The sequence below is a fragment of the Sphaeramia orbicularis genome, chromosome 17, assembly GCF_902148855.1.
Source record: "Sphaeramia orbicularis chromosome 17, fSphaOr1.1, whole genome shotgun sequence".
Lineage (NCBI taxonomy): Eukaryota > Metazoa > Chordata > Actinopteri > Kurtiformes > Apogonidae > Sphaeramia > Sphaeramia orbicularis.
In genome coordinates this window covers 21142621-21165591 of record NC_043973.1, presented here as the reverse complement: position 1 = coordinate 21165591, position 22971 = coordinate 21142621, and the positions used below count along the sequence as shown (strand labels likewise).

Below are 22971 nucleotides of genomic sequence, written 5' to 3'. Positions count from 1 at the left end.
ACAAAATGGTAAAATTCCAGGTTTTTTTATTTTTAAGAATTTCAACATTTAAAGAAACCATCCAGTAATTTATCAAATCATTATAATTAAAATCATTTTCATTCATTCTGTGATTAAACAGCACATTTAGCAAAGTTACCCTTTAGATAAACTACTCACTAAAACCTAGACTTTAAAGCTCATTCAGTTGGTCAAGGCATTATTGTGATTGCATAAAGCATATTCATAATAAAAGGCCACTTGGACTAAGTCATGTAAAGGGTTTTCTTGTCACAAATATAAAGTCTTAGTCATTATATTATTACTTCATATTCAGAGTGTATTTGGCACTGGGTTACATGGCATTAGTTTTACCTATAGAAGAAATAATACAAGTTTTTGTAAAGTCACCTCCGTAGTATCAGGTCAGTATGAAGTCTATCAGTAGATTTGGCTCAGTTTCCTCAGATTGTCTCACATATTGTTAGGGTTATAACACAGCATGTTAAGTTTGATGTTCTCGTCCCAGTGGCGCAGCAGAAGGAACAGCTGTCTGGCGGCTCCCTTCAGTCCTGCCAGGTCCACGCCCTCAGGCAGCTCCTGACAGCGAAGCCAGAAGTCAGCTTTCGCAGCCACCAGCTCCCACTCCATGAAGTAACCAGCGCAGCGGTGTTCGAGCCAGGCCAGAGCGACCGCTGTGGCCCAGCTTGAGCCCTCCAGGTCCTCTAGAGCCAACTGGCTGCTTCCATGAAGCTCAGCTGTTTCCATCAGTGAGCCCTCACATACATCCGTCTCAGATCCGCGACCACTGTCCACCTGGCCGTGGTTGTGACTCTGTGAATTCCCAACAGATAACTCCAGAGAACCTTCTTCTGAGCTGGGGAGGTCTGGAGGAGAGGTCACAGGGTCTCTGTCTGACAAGTGTCTTCTCCTCAGCCTCGGTTCCAGCATCAGCGGAGTGTCGTCTGGAGTGTGGTGGAAAGGAGGAGCAGCTGGTTTGGTGAGGGAGCAGGCAGAAGGAGAAAAGGTAACGTGGTGAGTAGTGGGAGCACCAGGAGGTTTGACAGAGGAGGATAAAGATGGAGCACTGGGAGATGTACAGCGGAAGGGTGGACTAAGGCTGCGGCGGTGCAGGCTATAGGGTGAGGCCCTCTTCAAGCGGTCCAGTGGGATCTGGACACAGTCAGAGTAGATCTCTGTCAGAAGAAAAGCCCCTGATGCCAGCTGCAGTCGCACCTGAGGAAACACCATGAGCATGTGAATACCTAAACATCTTTAAATTCAGTATGATGGATGTGACTTTATGTAAAACTCACCAGGGGCAGGTAGTCTGGAGTTTCAGTTTCAGGTTGTTTCTCAGTCTCTGCAGACAAACAGTGAGACTTGAGAGGAACCTGCTTTCCTGATGAAACAGAAGACCTGAGCCTGCCCAGTGGAAATCTGGAACACATTATAATCACTCAAACAAAGACAAATGGTGGGTAGTCTGGAAAATTTAAGTTGTTCATGGTATAACACAACTCATTTTAGTTCAGGGGCCATAAAACTAAGTATGAACTCAAGTGGGCCAGACCAGTACGGTAATAGGTATAATAGACAATCCAAAATCTATCTTTGTTTTAGTATGAAAAAAGTAAAATTACATTATGAACATGTGAATAAGCTAAACAACCATGCACAACCTGAAGTTTGTTAAGAAAAATAAGTGTAATTTTAACAATATTATGTCTCAATTTATATTTAACATTACAGTTCAGAGTGAGTTTACAAATACACAAATATTTAAAATTGTTCATATTTTATTGTGGAAGGATGTTAGTATTGTCATCATACAGGGGTGTCAAACTCATTCTAGTTCAGGGGCTACATTCAGCTAAATTTGATCTGAAGTGGACCGAACCAGTAAAATAATAACATAATAATATATAAATAATGTCAACTCCACACTTTTCTCTATGTTTTACAGTGAAAAAAGTAAAACTACATAATGAAAATGTTTACATCTACAAATTATCCTTTCAAACAATGTGAATAACATGAACATAAAAATAGAAAAAAAAAATAATTTTGACACTACTATGCCTCAGTTTATTATTTCCACATGTACATTATAATTTACAGATCACAGTGGGTCTACAGATACACAAAATATTTAGTAACAGGTGGAATATTATTAAAACTGCACTTCTCTGAAGACATTTCAGGTTGTTCATATTTGTTCAGGTTATTCAGAGTTTTTGTAAAATTATACTTTGTTTTAGTCTAAATACATGAAAACATTCACACTTACAAAGAGGAAAAATTGGAGTTGTGAGTGTTTATAGGCTATTATGAGACTGAATTGGTCTGAATGTGGAACCTGAACTAAAATGTTTGTTAATATCTTAGTGTAAGTTTTGCATTTCACTAATTCATCCCAGGAGCCAGATCAGACACTTTGGTGGGCCGGATTTGGCTCCCAGGCCGCATGTTTGACACCTGTGTCATAATATAATTCAACTAAAACCATTAAACCAAGAGCCATTTGCAGTTGTCATTATTACCTCCGCCAAGGAGGTTATGTTTTTGCCAGGGTTTGTTTGTTTGTCTGTCTGTCTGTTTGTCTGTCTGTTTGTTTGTCTGTCCGTTAGTGTGCAACATAACTCAAAAAGTTATGGACAGATTTGGATGAAATTTTCAGGGTTTGTTGGAAATGGGATAAGGTAGAAATGATTAAATTTTGGTGGTGATCGGGGGTGGGGGGGCCCACGGGGGGGCCACTGATCGTTAGTGTGCAACATAACTCAAAAAGTTATGGACAGATTTGGATGAAATTTTCAGGGTTTGTTGGAAATGGGATAAGGAAGAAATGATTAAATTTTGGTGGTGATCGGGGGTGGGGGGGCCCACGGGGGGGGGCCACTGATCAGCCTTGGCGGAGGTCTGCGCTCTCCAAGTGCTTCTAGTTTATAGGTTATAATGCTATTATTTTAATTTAGGTTACATTGTGGCCACTGAACTATTATAAGTTTGACTCCTTAGACTACTGATAGTGTAAATTTTGCATTTCACATTCATCCTGTGTATGTTTGACACCACTGGTCTAACAGTTTAATGTGCCATAGTGTTATATGTCCTTTCCTTGTAACTTTTGTGTGATATAAATACTTACATTTAAAAGTAATTTTCTGTGTAGAATCTTTATGTTTTCTTTTCCTTGCACAGTAAAGTACAATATTCAGTCATCGTGTCTGACATTTGATAATATGAGGAAGTTTCACCTGTTGCCAAAGAAGCTCTCCATTGACTTGCTCTCTATGGATCGCTGTGAACGACTGCATGAGCTGCCTGGTATTCCTGTAGCGGAGTAGGAACTGGGCCCTACACCTGCAGCAAAACATTACACAGTATTGTCTCTTCAGATTGGTTCAAGTGGTGAATTTAAAGGGTCGGATCACTTAAAAAAAAACTTAACAAGAGAAACCCCAAAACCTGTTTTCATAATGTTTTTTCCTTTTTTCTGTAATTTGGTTGAACAGACCCTTTGAGAGCCATGGGGTTGTTGGAGTGGAGTCTGGGAGAAGAGGTTCTGGTTCATCTCCTTCCATAAACAAGACTCACCTGTAAGGTTTGAACTGGCTTTCTGATCTGAAGACTGTCAACTTGAGACCTACTCTGACACTGTGGTATTTTCACTGAGGATGTGGGCAGCAGTACTTACTAGAATCCCAGGATGTAAGGCTACAGGGGGAGGCAGGAGTGTCATCTCTGTCTGAGAGATACAAAGATTGTTGATGACCTAAAGTCTTGGCAACAGAAACGAGTGCTGGGATTGTTCTGTGTACCTACCTGTAGAGTTCCAGTTGTCTTCAAGCTCTTCGCTGTCTCTACTCGTGCGTCGTCTGCCCAGACCTACAGAATATGCCTTCTGTTTGCGACTGCCTGAATGAGAACTGCGTCTGTTTCCCAAGTGACTTCCTACACACAGGACAGACATAAAAAAGACAAAAAAAAGTATAGTATAGAATAGTATGGTATATGGTTGGTCCCATGCAAAATCCCATAGAAAGTGAAAAATTCACTAGTGCAGTATTGTTCATTCATTCATTTATTCATTTTCTGAACCCACTTTATCTTCACTTGGGTCATGGGGGTCGCTGGAGCCTATCCCAGATACTTATGGGCGAAGGCGGGGTATACCCTGTACGAGTTGCCAGTTCACCACAGGGCTGACATATGGAGACAAACAATCACTCTCACATTCACACCTATGGGCAATTTACATTAACCGATTAACCCATCAGTGCATATCTTTGGATGTGCAATATTGTTGTGCAAGAAGAATATTCCTATATTTTATAAATGGTCTATTATTATTGCCTTTGTATTTTTCAATTTTAACTATCCTTTAATATTAATGTCTTAATCTTCACTGCTGTACCACTGTAAATCCCTCACCATGGAAGTAATTAAGGAATAGCATATGTAATGTAATGTAATGTAATGTAATGTAATGTAATGTAATGTTATGTTATGTTATGTTATGTTATGTTATGTTATGTTATGTTATGTTATGTTATGTTATGGCTCTTTCTTACCTTTGTTGGTAAGTGCTTGTTGTTGTTTACCATGTTGGTGTGTTCCACTTCCATTACCATTGTTGGTATGTGATTATTGTTGAAATATATTCTATCATAAGTTATGCAGACTGTCATTTAGATAGTTACTAAGTGTAATATACATCAGTTTTCCAAATCCGTTTTCTATCTGTTATTTACATTATCAGGACTCTAAACAGATGTTAGTATATAACTGAGGAAGCAAAAATAATGTGTTATGCTATATAAATGTGAGGGGGGGGGGTCTTATTTCATAAGTTTTCTTCTTCCCACTCCTTTTTGAGCAGTACATATTGAATTTATTTTGTTATTACTAGTGTACATGGCAATTGCTATTTTTGTTTTGATCATCTTCATTTATTAATGTATTTGCTCAGATATTAGTTCCTTGTGCACAATTTTTTTTCTTTTTTTTTCTGCTGCTCAAAACAAATAAATGAATAGAATAGAATAGAATAAATGTTGTTATGTTATGTTATGTTATGTTATGTTATGTTATGTTATCTTATCTTATCTTATCTTATCTTATCTTATCTTATCTTATCTTATCTTATCTTTTGAGTGTGTGTTCTTTGGTTGCTGTGATGTACAAATATTCTTTACAAATGTGAATTCAGGACACACCTGTGTTTTGGATATCCATGCTTTCAGGTAATCCTTTGTTGGTATTGCTGTCCGTAGTGGTGAAGGCTGTGTACATGCAGATGATGTTACAGTGTTTACTGGTCTGAATAGCCTTCATACGGTATCGCTTTCCTGAACCTGATACAAATGAAAATAACACATCAACAGTAGCACATGTATTGTTTAGGATAAGTGAAATTCCTTCAGTGTGTCAAATAGTAAGCCTCACCATGTCCGGCATCATTCTCCTTTTCAGCCATTTTCTCAAAGTCCCTAATCACTGACCGAGCAGTCAGTTGGTGAATGATTTCCTCCCATGGTTCTCCTCTTCCTTCTTCTGCTCCTCCATCAAGCCCTGTTGCTTCCTGGTCCTCAGGGGCCCAGAGGTGCCCAAGGTCCACGGTGACCTCCCAGGACACAGGCTTCCCACACAGCAGACCATGAATGACGGAGCGGCATTGTCCAGGAGGAGGATCCTCGGGCGGAGCAGCAGTGAAGAGACACTCAGGATCTGTGAAGCCATCCCAGTCCAGAGGAGAGGCAGGGAACAGGAGTCCATCTGAGAGTCAGAGTCAGACAGAGGATGGGAAATGGAGGGTTGGAAAATGAATTCAGTTCAACTTCTTACTAGAGATATTATACTTCCTGAAAACAGACTAAAACAAAAAAATATGTATAATTTTAACTGAAGTAGAAACAAATGAATAAAAATGCATTAAAATTGAAATACAATGAACTCAGTTTAAAATTAAATAGAACTTCATGTCAAAATGCAATATTATTCAATCTTTCAGCCTGTATAAGTCAAGGCTTTTCTCATAATACTTGAATGAAAAATAACACTAAATAAAAACTTAAGTAAAACTTGTGTAAAATAAAAACTACTTATGTACATATGGAGCTAGGTAAAACTAAAGTGAATGTAAAAGTCAAACTGAAAGATTAAATAACAATGAATGAATGAATGAATGACTGTTTTATTTCAGACATATAAAAAACATAGTGAATGCCAGAAGCAAGTTATCAACAATAGACAACAAAAAAATAAATGTATCCTATTATGGAAAAGTAATACATAACCCTTTCATGCATAGTGGCTACTACAGTGGAAAGCTGTTCGCTTGTATATTCATGGATTTTGTTGTTTTAGTTTCATATCAGCCAACACATTGGACGCTCATGCATCATCCCATACACTGCAATTGATAACATTACTATAACTTTGCTGTTCTTGATAAACCTGATCTAACATGTTTAAGTATAAATCAATTGCTTGTTATTGTTATTAGATTGTAATTAACAACAAAAAGTTTTTTTTTTTTTTTTTTTTTGCACATTATCTCCATGAAGTGAATAATGACCAGTATAAGAGTATGCTAAAATGTGAGAAAACATCAGATTAGCAGCATTAGAATGTTTTTATTTCATAGTTTTCACACAGTATACCTGTAAATACATGTTTCTTTGCTTTAAAAATTAAACACATAGTGCACAGCTTGGTGAACATTTTTGCAACTCCATGAAAAATAGCTTCATAAAAAAATTCGATTGCTTTGTTTTTTTAATGCCTAAAGAGGAATAAAAACACTCAGGAAAATAATCTTCACTAAGGTTCTCATAATTCATGCATGAAAGGGTTAATACAATTTTGGTGTCATTTCCACATGTGAAAAAGAATGGGAAGAAAAAAAGCATAAAAACAAAGAAAATTTCCACGCTACAAAAACTGTAAGATTAAGTAAGAATAAAAAGAATGAAAATTTCCAAACTAGAATAACTCTACTTCTTACTGGAGTCAGTCAGGCTTCTGTGGGACAGGGCTCCTCTTGATGGGGGCTTCGTCTCCCCATCACTTTCATCCAACCTTCCTCCCAGCGTCTGGTCAAAGGAAACCCTCTCCAGAGCTCTCCTCAGGCGATGCATCTCCAGCTCACCCTGAGGAGACGAGAAGCTCCGTGCCGCCATGGTTGAACGGGCCAGAGCTTTTTGTCTCCTTCGAGACTCCTCCCCTCCGTCCAAATGCCCCTGGTTTGTTCAGATGGAAAATTGAACCGGTTTAAGGTCACTCCTAAATCCTCAAAATACAACACTTTCACTGTCAACTGTCATTATCTGGAATGGATTCAGGATTATAGCTGAAAAAAGTCAATAAATAATGTCCAAGTTCTGCCATCATGCTGTATGACTAAGCAGTGGGAAAGTACTAAGACTGGGTTTTAATACATGTATAAAGAGCAAATAAACCAAAAGTAGATACAGGTGGAAACATGTTCATTTTCTGTTCAGTACAATGGCGTTACAGCTGCCTTTTCTTCACACACTTGTTTGACAGTTGGCCCAAATCGCCTCTCAGCTCTTAACTCTAACCCTAAAAGCTCAGAGTAAATTCAAAGTTATTATGAAGAAACTGAGGAAAAAGGTTTTTTTCCAGCATAATATATCATTAATTGAATGTAAAAACAAGCCTCTATAACCAATCAATTGTAAAACTACATGGTTTTACTGTCAGATCAATATTTCAGAAAATAACAGTGCTTCCACATTCACTACAGAGCCTCTGAAAATCCAAATGGGTCATATCTGATGACACTGAAAAGCTAAGAAGCTGGATTTTCCTTAAATTATTAAAATGTATTTGTAGAATCAGTGGTTCAAAAACTATTAGACATTCTAGATCAGTAGATGCTTTTGGTCACCAGTGGCTGTTGACACCTTTGAGGGTTAAAGTTAAATTTGCTTCTATATTTTGAGTTCAGTGCAGTATCATATTAAATCAAACCATGCACCAGAAGCCCGGACTTTGTATTTACTAAAATGCTTTAATTACAACGTACTTAAATGATTTAAGGTTTATTACATTACTGTAAAATGTTAAGAATATTCTACTAATTTGTAGACATAGCCAAAAGTACAAAAACAAATTAAGTTGACTAGATTTAGATCACTAAGTTTTAGTCATGACCACACCTTTTTCTTATCTCTGCATTGCATTGTGGGTATTGGGCATGTTGTTGAAAATGTGTTATTTTTATGTGCAGGGGTTCAGCGGGGTTGTGGTGTTAGTGTTAATTTTGACTTAATGTGTGTATGGCTATGTTTATTGGCCTTTTTGTGTTTGTTTTTGTATTTTTGAGGAGCTGCACGACAAGTGTGAGCCATAGGCCCAACAATGGATTTCCTGTTCATTTTACATTGTGTTTGGATTGTGTAGATCTCTATGTCTTGCCAAAGTAAAAGCGCCCCCTGTACTTGTACATTATACTCAACTATCTCCCTACCTAATTTCCATCTAAGCTACAATATATCAAGTTTAATAAGTATGCAAGGCAATTTACATTGAAAAAGACTTTACTTTAAATCAACTTGGAATTGAGTACAATGAACTTATGATATTAAGTCTAATGATTCTACAAAGCAATTGACATTGGAACAAATTTTAAGTTAAATTAACTTGACATTTAGTGTGTTGGACTTAAAATAGCAATTCAATTCAAATCAAGCATTTAAGTTTAATACACTCAAGTTTTCATTATTCATTACATAATTTTTTTTAAGGCAACGGGTTTAGAGTTACATTACTTAAAAATTTCAATGTAATCAGTTTCAACTATTTTTTTGAGTTAAATTAACTTATTGGGGTTTACAGTGTGGTTTAAAAATGAATCCTTGTAACCTAGTGTTTCAGGGGTTAGTCTGTTACTAGTCATGTTACCTTTTCTCCTCCATTATCAGGGGTTTCAACTGAGAGGTTTGGTTGCCATGCTGACTCTGCCCAGCGAGACAAGGATGATCTCTGTTCAGGAGGGGGCATCTTTTCCAGGCCTTGGGGTAAAGACCCTGTATCCATTACAGAACCAGAGTGAGGGTCAGGCAGGAAGTCCCCACCCACTGAGTGAGAGTTGGATGAGGCTTGAATGTGTGAGTGGGACTGTGTTTGAAGACTCTGCTCGCTACTGAGGGAGCAGCGAGTGAGGACATACTGCTCCTGGATATAAGAACTCTCTTGGATCCGCCTTCTGACATCACTGGACCAGTCTAGCTCCACACCTAGAGTAGACAAAAGTCAGAGGTCAGCCTGTAGGTAAATACAGGGTGGGCATTTTTCCTTTATCTCTGCAGGTTGTTTAAAGTGATTATCTGACCTGGGCTGGTGCCGGTATCTGTATCTCTGGCACAGGAGAATTCAGAGGAGATTTCTCTTGAGATCTCCCTCAGTGCCTCCTCCAGATCTGTGCCATCTGCACATGTCACCACTGGCATTAGCTCTGAGGCCGGAGGCGGTGAAAGCTCATCGTTTGATTGGCCGAATACGGAGCCAGTTGAGCTACGATATGCACCTTTGTAGCCCTGTCCTTGAAACTGTAAAATGATACAGTTATAGATCTATTTTACTGTGCACATGAAGAGAGTTTTTCTTCATAATCACAGTGATGTGTACTGTACCTCTGGTTTTTTTAGTCTGAAATTTGTCATGTCATAAAGAGTGCAGTATCCAATGAGACGATTCCCAGGATAGAGAGGAGGGATTTCATTGGGTGAAAGAAGAGCCTCCATGTTTTCAGGCAGGTACCAGTCAATCCGCACATCGGTCAGCACAGGTTCAAAAGCCTTCTTCAAGGACTTGATTAACTAAGGAGGTCCACATACCAATAAGTCACAATATATACATATATTTATATTTTATTTCATTTTGTTTTATTTTATTTTATTTTTTTACATTTAATGGCTCTAAATATATTTTTATGAATGGCTAGTGGAGAGGAACATGCTGAAAGGCAACTGAAAAGTACCAGTGATTGAGATTTTGATCTCTTTAATGGGCTGTAATTGTTGTGCAGTTCATACTTTGTCCAATAGATGGCAGTATTGTGATGCAGCTAACCTTTGGCTGGAGTCGATCCTCATCTTCTAAGAACTCTGTGGTCCCCCCTGTCAGTTTGGCAACGCCCTGCAGGAGTCTCCTGCAGGCTCGAGGACCAAGACCCAGGCCAAAGCATCTGCAGAAGTTATAGGTTCATTTATTTATTTAAATTAGATCCTGTGACAAAATCAAAATGAGATGAAACAATTATTGTGTGGGAAATATGTCTCATCTGACCAGTGCTTTTCACTCATTTCTGTCTTCTGTTTATGGAAAACAATGGCACAGATATGATGGATGAAAAGTTCATAGGCAACATATGGATTAGTTTTCATCAAAGTGCTTTTGGTCATTGACACACTTCCAGTTTTGCTGTAGTGCATGAATCTCTTTCACATAATGGCTGACATGACTTATTTATTACTTGGAAATATTTCTTTACATCATCACATTTTAATGTTAAGACCATATAATCATGAATCTTCATAGGAAATAAACCTGATTTTCTGATTTTTGAGGACTGATTTTGCCCATTTTTACAAAAATAAGCTACATCCAGTTACAATCACCGATCATCTTACCTGGAAAAATATTATAAACATTTTTCCCAAAGGGTTGATTTAAGAATCATTTAAGCTATGAAGTGACAGCCTGTGAACTTTTCAGCCTGTCCTCATAGGCTTCCATTTCTCTTAAAATAGAAAACTGGGATATGTCAAATGGACAGAACTGTTATTTGGACACTGAGAGGAATCGCAGGCCATTTGGCTAATTGAGACTTTGTAAAGAGCAGGGGACAGAATAATTGAAAAGGCTGAGATTTGAATGCTGTCTCTTAAAGTACAAGTTCTGTCACAACATGAATACAAGAACAGAGGATCTGAAAGACATCTAATTTGGCACTTGGCCTTTAACGATATAGATCGTTTGTAGAAAAGAGAACATGTACACATTTTGCAGTGGCAGCCAAAATACAGTTGCAGGACATCAGTCCAACAGGGGAATACTAATAAGGTATAAATGGAGTCATTGTGCATTGCTGAAGGGCCTTGGGAAAACCAGAGGGGCGTGTCTCTCACTGCAGAGGAGAGCACTTAACGGGATTGCTGGGCGGGGCTGTAAAATATCGTAGCTCTTTCTTTCTTTTCTTCCACACTGCACTGGCCTCAGTTCTTCATAGCAACTTGTCCTTCTCTTCCTCTCTGTCTCTTCCTCCCCCACACCATGTTTCTGTCACATTCATCACCTCATTCTGCCTGAACTCACTCTACTGCATTCATCTCTGCTTCTTTGTCACCCACAATGATGAAGTGTCCTATCACATGCCAGCCATAGAATAAATGTTTATAAATAAATTGTTAGGATTAACCCTTTATAGCACACTCATAGAAATACTCTGAAATTCAAAATTTCAACCTTGATGTGTTATTGGAGGACATAATGAGAAAGTATTACTTTTGTGAAATTTTTCAAAAATTTTTATCATTATGTAGAAAATCAAGGTCAGTGAAGTTACCATATTTGGTTCCTTACCCATTGGTGGCAAAAAAAAAAAAAAAAAAAAAAAATCTGAAACACATGTAAGGTGAAAACAAACATCCAATATATCATTCTAAAAAATAAAAAAAATTATATCATCTCTTTACAAACGTTTAATAGGAAAGAGAGGTTGGAACACTTTGGATGTGAAGCAGAAATGGGAAAAATAACTAGGAATATGTGTCTCAGAGGAGGAATGGATCAATATCTGGAGAACTCAACAGTCAACCACTTCTTCAAGAACATGGGGGGAACACTGCTGGAAAAATATAATTCAATTTTTCATAACTCCTAAAATTACAGCTAAATATATGTCCAGAGTTCAATCTTGTTGGAGAGAATGTGGAGATGTCAATGTAAATCATGCACATGTCTTTTGGTTATGTCCTAAACTTACATCATTCTGGGATAATGTCTATTCAACAATTGTTAAGATATTGGATTATGCAATTCCTAAAACATGTCTGGTGATGTATTTTGGATGTATTATTGGTAATAATGTAAGAAATAATGATAGATATTTCTTGAAAATACTATTAGCAGCCTGTAAAAAGGCTATTAACATAAAATGGTGCAGATTAGAACCACCTACAACTAACGACTGGATACAAACTGTGAATGGAATATATGAGATGGAGATTCTGACCCATAGACTGAGGACTCAAGAAGAACAGTGTTATGATAAATGGAAGAAATGGACAATTTTCACTTCAGCGTCACACCACTAAAAACAATAGTTAGTCACAAGGTTTTATTGTAGTCAGTGTATCCCATATGTCCCTTATGTTTGTCTTGTTTTGTAATGTACATAAAATAAACAATAGAAATAAAGTTTAAAAAAAAAGAAAAGAAAACAAACATCCATTTTAGGGCATTACAACAAAATAAGTGCTGATCCAGACACCTGTCAACATCCACATTATACCTTTGAACATCATTACTTACATTACTATTACTTACATTACTTCAAAGCAGTTACACTCACTTTTCATGCAGAGGTGGACCTTGCAGACCCTGCAGACCACATTTGACCTGAGATTGTTCTCACTTTAGCTGTTGCTATCACTGTCTTGTGATGTGGAAATGACCAAAAATAGTCACTTGCCCAGTAAAGGGTTAACGTTTATTCTTCATGCTTTTCCTCATGTTACTAATCTGCATATTCCTCACAAACCCTGGGTCAAATATCTAGTTGACAGTTTAGTTTCAGATGACGCAGTTTCCCTGGGTTAAATAATCTATAACAGAGGTCTCAAACTCATTTTCTTTCAGGGGCCACATTCAGCCCGATTTGATCTAAAGTGGGCCGGACCAGTAAAATAATAGCATAATAACCTATAAATATGGACAACTCCAAATTTTTGCCTTTGTTTTAGGGCCAAAAAACCCGCATTAAATTATGAAAATACTTACTTTTATAAACTATTCAAACAAAAAAGATGTGAATAACCTGAAAAAACTGAAATTTCTTAATATAAATAAGTGCAATTTTAACAATATTATTCCTCAACTTACCATTTATACATGTGTATTATGGAACTGAACTACAAAGACAATAAATACTTCGTAACAGGCAGAAAATTGTTAAAATTGTGCTTAATTTTCTTTTGACATTTCAGGTTGTTCATATTTGTTCAGGTTATTCACATTTTATTGTTACAGGATAGTTTGTAAATGTAAATATTTTCATAATTTAATGTTATTTTTTGCACTAAAACAAAGACAAAAATGTGAAGTTGTCATTATTTATAGACATAATGTAACCGAGGAGAAAATATGGAGTCATTATTTCTTGTAGGTTATTATGTTCTTATTTTACTGTAGGTCATATTGGTCTGTATGTGGAACCTGTACGAAAATGAGTGCAAATTCATGCCATGGGCCAGATTGGAACCTTTGGTGGGCCGCATTTGGCCCCCGGGCTGCATGTTTGAGACCCCTGATCAATAATAAATAACCTAATTGGCAGTTTAGTGTTGGATTTCCGTACCTGCCAGCGCATGTGTTTCTGCGGACCAGCTCCAGTACTTTGGCCACATTGGTGATAGTTCCATCTGTTACGATAAAGACCTGGCGAGGATAAGACCGCTGTGTAGGCTGTTGATACACCCAGGACAGCGCCCCCAGCAGGTTGGTGCCCCGCATGTCCGCTCTCATCCTTTGCACATACTCATATGCTTGCATTAGAGTGACCTGCAGTGTTTACATAAAGACAACAAGACAAAAGCAGCTATCAGATTCACAGTGGGAGAAACAAGCATCCAACAACACCTGTCTAACTGCATGACGCTGCTGCATACGCAAATATCATCAATGTTGTCAAGATAAATTCACTGTTTGATATCAGATGCTCTAATTACCCTGTGAGGGCGGAAAAGAATTTAATCAGTACTTCTCTAATAAAGAGAGAGCAAATATACACACATTAGCACCTGCTTTAAAACTACCGCAAATCACACCGTGAACAAACATGCCTGACAGGAGGAGATGGAAGCACATGTCCTGCTGTAGTTAAAATGCATGAAAGGTCACCATATGGTCAGGAGTATGTGCAAAGACTCTTTGTCCTTGGTGGCCACTGTTCTGCCTAAAACCTGATACTCTGCTACTAAGGCAACACAAAGAACTGACCTATCGACTGATTAGTGGGGATCAGAAAACAGAGCAAATAGAACACCCAGTCTTATGTGGTTAAAAAACATGCTTTCAAGAAACATGATCCTACAATGAATATACGGTTACTATTACCGTGACTTTTTTTTTGCAGTATCTCAAAAATAACATACATTTCCTTGTCTCATTTAGGTTATAATGCAAACACTAACATCAGTGCAGAGTCTGCTGGAGGTGAACAGGGGTTTGATAGTGGTGCCGAAGCCCACAATGTTGAGCATGGTGCCAGAGGGGAGACTCTTCAAGGCCACCAACATGCCTTCCTGTAGAAATAGAAGGGATAGATTGGATCAAGCCATATCAGCACATGACAGAAAACCATTACATGCAGTTTCCTTCAGTTAACATATTTAGAAAAAATGTGAAACCACCCATAATACAACACTAAAGGCTGAATTTGCTGATCAGCCAGCTGCAGGCCAATAATAACTGATGTAGAGTGGCGGAAAAAATTATTAAACCACCCTTGTTTTCTTCAATTTCTTGTTCATTTTAATGCCTGGTAAAACTAAAGGTACATTTATTTGGACAAATATAATGATAACAACAAAAATAGCTCATAAGAGTTTAATTTAAGAGCTGATATCTAGCCATTTTCCATGTTTTCTTGATAATAACCAAAATCACTGCAGTTCTTACATCAATATCTATGGCATTACACTTTGAAAAACAGTGCTTTTAGGCATTTTAGGCATTTTTTCAGTCTGTTTTAGTCACATGATACACACAGGAGTTAGTACTTGATTGCATAACCATTGTTTTTGATGATAATGATGATATGATGCTAATTTTTTCTACGACTGTACATGCATGGTGGTGTTTTCATATGTTTGCCCAACTGATGCTCACCTTTACACGGTGGATGTTGGTCCCACTCATGCTGCCACTACGATCAACAAGGAACAGCAGCTCTCTGGTGGCTTTGTGCAGCTCCAGTGGCTCACACAACAAGTCAGGACAGAAGTTGAGCATCAAGACAGGGCTGCTCAGAATATCCTTATGATAGCGCTTTCTCACAAACTCAAGCTGCAGGACAAGTGGAAGACAAGGTTATAATGGTTTTGGATTTTTCATTATAGTTTAGTTTTGTTTAGTTTTGACTTTTTTTTCTCTAATTCAGTTAGTTTTAATTCATTTTTAGAGCAGGTTTGCTAGTTTTTATTAGTTTTCGTTATTTTCTAAATGCTTAGTTTTAGTTTAGTTTTAGTTTTTTTTAATATCTTTTATCTTCTTCACCGTCGTATTCCCATAAATCTTAAACAGGACTCTGCTGCTTTCTCCCAACTTTAGTCTCCGTGTTTCCAGGTAGAGTGGTGATCAGAAGACGACTAAACAATAAGTGACGAGAACTGACGGACTGTTAAATATCATATGGTGGCAGCAGCTAAATTGGCTTGAAGGAAATAAATCGATTTCATATCAATCCAATTTTGACAAAGATGAAAACAAAGGGAATTTTATCCATAATTTTTATACGTTTTGGTTAGTTTTGTAAACACACAATACAGTTTCAGTTAGTTATCATTTTTTTCTTTTAATTATAGTTTTTATTTATTTCAGTCAACAAAAATGTTTTTACAATTCTAGTTTTCGTTATTTCGTTAGTTTTCGTTAACAATAATAACCTTGGTGGAAGATAGTGTTAGTTTCAGTTTACTCTGCATACAACGACTCTATGCTACATAGAGCTACTCTGTAAGTAGTGTATGAGTGTTTCATAGTGTTTAATAAAGTGTGGTGTGAAGATCTACCAACCTTCCTCTCAATTTCAGAGTCTTTCCGAGAGCAACGAATGAAATCACGGCGGGAACTGATGTGCTGTTCATACTGGCTGAAGGACAGCCTGCCTTTCTCTAATATGACCAACGGGCTGTGAGGTTCTGGAGGAGAAGTTGGTGAATTAAAGGTATACTTTATAATGAGAAAACAGAAGGATGGAGGAAGATTTTTGGGACTCACCACTGAGGTGCAGAATGATCTCGATATGTCTGTCATATGGATGCTCCTGTGCCAATGTGATGTAGGTGGCAGAGGCACTTTGGGCACTGGGGTCAGCGTCTGCTCTCAGAGCGTGAGTGGGACTTTCCAGTCCTGAGAACCAGTTCAGAAGTCGTGTAAAGGTGTATATGCTTTATATTCTTTTAGATCCTGATTGGTTAAAATGGCATTTTATGGTCTTTAACCTTTTCATGCATAGTGGTCACTACAGTGGACAGTTATTCTACAGCTGTTCTCTTGTATTTTCATGGATTTTGTGTTTTAGTTCCATATCAGCCAACACAGTGGACACTCATGCATCATCTCATACACTGGCATTCATACCATTACTGTAACTTTACTGTTCTTGATAAACCTGATCTAGAGTAACATGTTTAAGTGTAAATCAATTGTTGTTATTAGTCTGTATTTAACAGTTTTTGCAAAAAGTTTGTTTTGGTTTTTTTTGCATATTATCGTCATGAAGTGAGTAATAACTGGTATTAGAGTGTTAAAATGTGAGAAAACATCAGATTAACAGCACTAAACATGTCTGATAAAGGTTCATACTGTCTTCCATATGTAATTATTGTAGGTAATTCATTTATCAGACAAACTATTAAAGCAAGTAAACAAACTACTCCTGTCTGAGAAATGAATTACCTATAATAAGCATTAAAAAAAATTATTTCATTGTTTTCACACAATATATCAGTAAATACATGTTTATTTGCTCCAAATATTAAATGCATGGTTTCCAGCTGAGTGGACATTTTTGCAGCTCCATGAAAAATAAGTTCATAAGAAAAGTTTTTTTAGGCATGCTTTATTCATGCCTAAAGAGGAATTAAAAACGCACAGGAAAAAAAATCTTGATTGAGGGTGTCATAATTCATGCATGAAAGGGTTAATGTCTGTATAGGAGACAGCACAGGTTTGACTGGAGAATCAGACTACGTATTTATAACAAAAACCATGAAATCATTTTAAATCAGTAAAATAATGTACTGCATCACTGCGCCAAGATATTATTTCAGAGTAATAATCGCTCCAAGACATAAAAACATATTGCGTTGTACATCTTTCAGTCATCAGAATTACACAAATTAAAAATAACCACACATTTACAGTAGAGATTTTTACTTTATCATGTTAGTGTTTCTAGCCTTTTTTTTGATTAAATTGCCCCTTGTATGATTTATTTCCAGTTTTTGACTTTGTTTGAGTCACATTCAATACCTGCCAGTAAGCAGGCTCCTCTGACCAGCAGCTGGAAGTTGAGTTCATACGGTGCCAGATTAGCAGCTGGGCTGGTGAAGATGGCATGGGCGCACTGCTGCTCAGAATCTAGGACCTGGTCTTGTTTTCCTGAGGTGGCACCAAAACAGCTGGTGGCTCTGGGGGGATGAAAACAATCGATTTGAGAGGAGATGCACACATTGGCTCAATACAACAGATATAGTAAATGAGTGGTGTACCCAGTTTCATTTGGTTTCCCCCCATTTTCACTCTTGCTTGAAGACATCTGGCCCGTGACAACAGGGGTAAGTAACGTAGGGTAGATGATGTGTATTGCTCCATTTTCTAATGTGGGGAGTTCTAGTGTGGTGCTTATTATAACTGACACAATATCCATGGGGCCAATTACACCTATGCCCACGATGAAGGTGGTTCTTTCGAGGTCCTCGTCCAGGATGAGATGTCCTGAAGACAAAATTTACCTAGTTAGTTACCTTCTGTATTTCATGAAACAAGCAAAATAAAATTAAATCTAAGTTGCCATAAAAGGAAAATAACCAAAAGCTGGAATATTGCTGGAATGAAGAGAAATGTATCCATGCTCATGATAGCTTCATCTTGAAAAAAAAAAAAAAATACTGTAGACTTCAAGATGATATATGTTTGGTGTAAGTAAATGCATTTCACCATTAGGCAGGCAGCCAAGTCTAGTTGCCTCGTGGTCTGTCCTTTCTATTCACTGGCCAGAGACGGGACTTACTGTAGCTCTATTTGTATTCATGCAGAGACCAGACCATTTCAACAGCCCACAACATTCCCCAGTGACTGAAATGATTTGCACTTCCTCTACTGTACAGAACAAATCTGAGTGTCTCACATGGGATTATTTTCTAACTAACTGTCTGTATGGCTGTCACAATAATAGTTTTTAATTGTGATTAATTTGAGTATATGACTTGTGCATAACCCTAATGAGCTTCCTTATGCACAAACAGTAACACCCGGAGCAGGGGTCTGCAACCCACAGCCCCAGGGCCACATGTGGCTTTTTGACCTCTCTCCTGTGGCTCCATGCAGTTTGGCCCAAAAAACATAATGACCATATGGAAATGAATAATTAGTTCTGAACATTTTGTCATTGTTGATGTCAGGCTAAAGCCATTCTTACATTTTCCATCTGTACAAATGTGCAGCCTATTTTAAACAACTCACTTTGAATTTCTTCATTTGGCTACACATATCAATTGATTTTTCTCTCCATTACACAGTGTTTTGGCAATCATGCCCCTATAAAAATACAAAAAATCTCAATTGTTATCTTTCTTATATATTGATATTCATACAAAATAATAATTGCAATATAGTGATCATAAGGAATAGAAATTGGGGGTAAGAGTACATAAGTTTTTACTTCTTCCTACTCCTTTTCGAGCATGTATAATTTCATTTCATTTGTTTTTTTATTTATTTATTTATTTATTTATTTATTTATTTATGTTGTTGTTGTTGTTGTTTGTTTGCTTATCAATCATTTATGTACCAGTACTTATATTTTGTTTTAATTTAACTGTCTAAATGTTCGAAATAAAGATTTCACTCATGCATTCATTCATTCATTCATTTATTCATCCATTCATTCATATTATAGTTGTAGAATTTTATAAAAAAAAAAAAAAAAGTTAAGGAACCAAATAATGTATGTAGAGAAGGATATATATGTTTTTGGAGCTCCAGACAGATTGTTTTCGTATGTCTTGGGTTAAAAGTGGGGATGGGATAATGATGATGTAACACAAGTTTCATCCTGTTCTTTTAATGCAGGTGAACGGAGACACAGATTATTATAAATATGCAAAGTAACTGTGGCTCCTTATAGTAACTGCCTTAAGGCAAGCAGGCATAAATAATAAGATGTACTATCAACATTTCATGAGGATATACACTATACTACACCAAAGTTATCGTTCACCAAGTCTGAGGGAATCCTTAGTCCTGGGATTTTTTTTTTAAATCTAGGATGTGTATATCATTGTGTGCATATAATACTGAGGGTTAAAAAAAAAAATGACTGCTGACCGTTGGTGCATTGCATGTCAAGGTTAGAGCTCCCACAGCAGCCCCACTCTCTGCCATTCCCACAGTGGCCATCAAGACCAGATCCTGAACAGCAATCCAAACAACAGTCCTTCAGCTTCCCTCGGCTCTGGATCTGGACCCCCACCAGCCGCCCTGCAATCACCGCCTCAAAGCCCACCACAACCTCCTTTTCCCCCAGTGGGTATACGAATACACCTAGGTAGAGGGTAGCAAAAACATACATTTTTCAAATGGTCTAAATGGGCTGAGAAAACATCCTAATATTTCTCTTGAGTTGCCTAAGAAGTAATGTCAGTTTGATATCTTGCCCCTGGATTTATTTAGTTTTTGCAAATTTTGTATCAGTCAGAATCAAGTGCGACAATTGTCTGATTCATAAATACCAGAGGTTTCAGTCAGGGTCATTTAAAGTCCAAATGTCAGTTTCTATTTTTGTGAAAACATTAATTTTGGAATTTAATGTGGAGTTTGTTTTTTACTGTGAACTCTGACATAACCAAATACATTTATTTTTTAATGACAAAAGCTCTGGTTTGATTTTTTCTACCTCCAAATAAATTTTTTGCTGCCTTTTCTCTTCTGTCAGTGCTCTTTTTTGGTTAAAAAAACAGGCATATTCAGTTATATTTCACTGATTATGGGGAAAATACCCAGTTTTCTGAAATATATAAGTGTTGAACCTCTACGTTTTAGACAACTCAGGTTAAGTGCATTTTTTTTTCTGATTTCCAGAGGTTCGGTATTTATGTAGAAAAATAAATATGTTATCAATAAACATGAGCCACAAAAAACAAATTGTGCAATAAATGGTGAAAACTGTCCTGAATTCTATACTTTTAATACTGAGGCTCTGAATGTGGCACCCATGGAAATCTAAGAAACTGCATATAAACTGACTTAAAAAACAAAAAAAAAACCCAAAAAAACCAAAGAGATTCAACACATATATTTAAGAAAACTGTGTATTTTAGCCATGATCAGTCTTTGAGACTTTTTTTGTTTCAATTTATGACACTTTCAGAAATTTCTATGAATTTTTGCCTGTCATATCTTTTGCAACAAATTTTGCTTTAGACATCTGAGTTAATTTCAATGTGTATTTGAATGTCTCAAGTTTAGAGCGTGCGGTGTCACCCCTGTGCACCCACAACTCACCTTCGACGGACTCTACATCAGCGTTGGCATAGGTAAGATGTGCAGTGATGCCCAGGGAGCAGCCGTTGGCGCAGGACTTGATACAGGACGCCTTGAGTAGCAGTGGTTCCCATGTAGAGCGGTTTCTCAGTCCCACCATGTTTTCTGGGTTCCAGGAGCTGTCTGCTCTGCTGATTGCATGTAGTCAAAGGCAGACAGACCTGTTAAATGGTCTGAGCCAACAGGAAAAACAATGTGAGTATGCATTTAAATTCTCTCATTTTCCATTCTGTGCTCTATCACTATGATCTTGACACATCAGATATTGTGCTAAATCTGCGAAGTTGATCCTTGTATATTATTTATATCTAAAATATTCCTTGAATTTGCATTTTAACTGTATATATGACTGCCAGTAACCTATTTATATGTACATATCAGTCGGGTAACCAAGCTATCTCCTCTCCTCAGGCTCTTAGCAACCAGTTGTGATAGTCTGAGTCCAGGAGAGTTGGTCAATCATTAACACTGCAGTTCAGCACTTATTACTCCATGCATTATGCCTTGTATATGCCATCAGTAGTTAAACTCATCAATGCAAATAAACACTGACTTACAACTAGTGTCTCATCCTTATCTAACTGAATAGTGTAGTGTACAATCTAACTACGCATACATATTATCAGTTAGGAAAACAGAAACGTCAAAACAAGCCATGAGCTAATTAAAGTTTAATAAAGCTCCATTCAATAATCCTTCATAACTCTCACTGCTTCATAAAATAAATTGCAGCAGGTGCAGAGACCTGTGTGCAACCTACTGACCGGGAGACTGCACAAAAACTGTGCATTTATGTACAAATGTGTGTTTGCATATGCACACATGCATGAATGTGTGCCAATGAATCTGTGTGTGTTTGCTGTGATCCCGGTAATGGTCTTTTCACATCTATGTTTCTAACAAGATCAACAGTCTCCATCTGGCTACCGTGCTCTCAGCTCATAACAGGTAAATAAATACCTGGTTTGTTAAAACAAAGCTAAAGCAAAACACACACACTAGGAAAAGTACAACATAACACCCCTCCAATGACTCCACCTCCTGGCAAAGCTGATGAACAAGCTTGACTAATAATCTTTTTCAGTGAGAAAGGAGATGTGTGTACTGCATAGATAATAACTCCTTAAACATTATGACTTGGGTGCGCATGTATATCTGCAGCCACTCTTTGAATTACAATATACTGACAGTTTGTGTAGCATAAATGATGTAAATGTACAAATGCACAAACCGATCTTGGAAAGTTTTGTCAATATCCTAAATGCAGATACTTACAAATTAAAAAAAAAAAATCCCTCTTACTGACATATTTTTGCAAATGGCAAAGTTGTTAAAACAGCTGTTTAAGTACAAAAAATAGGGTAATGATAAAATTATGCATTTCCTCTGTGATTTTAACATAAATATCAGAATGTTTACTGTAGCTTAGCTGACTAAGAGTTAGCTCTGGGTAACACTGCAGTCCTCTGTGTCAGTTACAATCCTTAGATAATAAGCAAAATAACTGTCCAGGAACACTTACTGTACTGTTCAGGGCAGTGTCAGATAATCTGCTTCTGTGTCCAGTCTCTGCATCACTCCAGCATCACATCTGCTCATGGGTTTCCCGGTGAAACATCGACAGAGGATAGATACAGCTCTCTCCTCTCTCTGCATCTCTCTCTCTCTCTCTCTCTCTCGCTCTCTCTCTCTCTCTCTCTCTCTTTCTCTCTCTCTCTCTCTCTCTCTCCAAATCCACCAGTTGCCCTATAAGGAAATTAAAGAGTCATATATTCAGATAAATGACTCTGCATTTATCCACTTGACTACTGTGTATGCAAACATACAGTAAAGCTTGCTGTGAAACCTCTCCAACTACATGAAATAATATTAAAGAGTAAACTACTTCAAATATGTCTGAATCTGCATGTGTACAATGTAAAGTATTCTTTTAAAGAGACAGAAATCTCACTGCTGCAGTCAATCAACAACATGCTGAGCTACACTAACCTACATTTTCCGCTGATTACTGTTTGTCTGCTCTAACCTAAACCATGCAGCTGATCAGAAACTATGATCCTGAACCTGCTCTTCAGGCACAAGCTAATAACCCTACGGTAAGTGAGGCTGAGCCTGCTTTTCATCCAGACAATTGGCTGTGATGGTAGCAGCACCATAATTCATGGCTAATGGCTTGGCCAGAGAAAGGAG

The 22971-nt window shown here is 37.4% G+C and overlaps 1 protein-coding gene across 2 annotated transcripts; it reads right to left on the bottom strand.

Annotated features, from left to right (window-relative positions):
* Positions 1-46: 46 nt before the first annotated feature.
* Positions 47-22390, bottom strand: vwa5b2 (von Willebrand factor A domain containing 5B2). 2 transcript variants are annotated; one of them, XM_030160140.1, is made up of 22 exons: positions 22304-22390; positions 20743-20954; positions 19567-19782; positions 17730-17955; positions 17491-17648; positions 16234-16365; positions 16030-16154; positions 15124-15300; positions 14427-14537; positions 13592-13794; positions 10084-10198; positions 9645-9830; positions 9344-9560; positions 8914-9248; positions 6992-7226; positions 5431-5760; positions 5202-5339; positions 3808-3936; positions 3680-3730; positions 3240-3345; positions 1296-1419; positions 47-1215 (listed from the first exon to the last, which is right to left on the bottom strand). In XM_030160140.1, exons 2-22 carry the CDS (start codon positions 20879-20881, stop codon positions 454-456), a joined length of 4215 nt encoding a protein of 1404 aa, XP_030016000.1. In that variant the 5' UTR covers positions 20882-20954; positions 22304-22390; the 3' UTR covers positions 47-453. The 2 variants fall into 2 exon arrangements, with proteins under 2 accessions (XP_030016000.1, XP_030016001.1); XM_030160141.1 differs by having other exon boundaries at positions 20743-20912; positions 22304-22382.
* Positions 22391-22971: the final 581 nt, after the last annotated feature.

What these genes read in the sequence shown, in the direction of transcription:
- vwa5b2 (XM_030160140.1), bottom strand. Translation starts at nt 20,881, where the DNA reads ATGGTGGGACTGAGAAACCGCTCTACATGGGAACCACTGCTACTCAAG. An exon ending in AGGATCGACTCCAGCCAAAG is followed by an intron (nt 9,831 to 10,083) that starts GTTAGCTGCATC and finishes GGACCTCCTTAG; the next exon opens with TTAATCAAGTCCTTGAAGAA. An exon ending in CTCCAGACTACCTGCCCCTG is followed by an intron (nt 1,216 to 1,295) that starts GTGAGTTTTACA and finishes GTGTTTCCTCAG; the next exon opens with GTGCGACTGCAGCTGGCATC.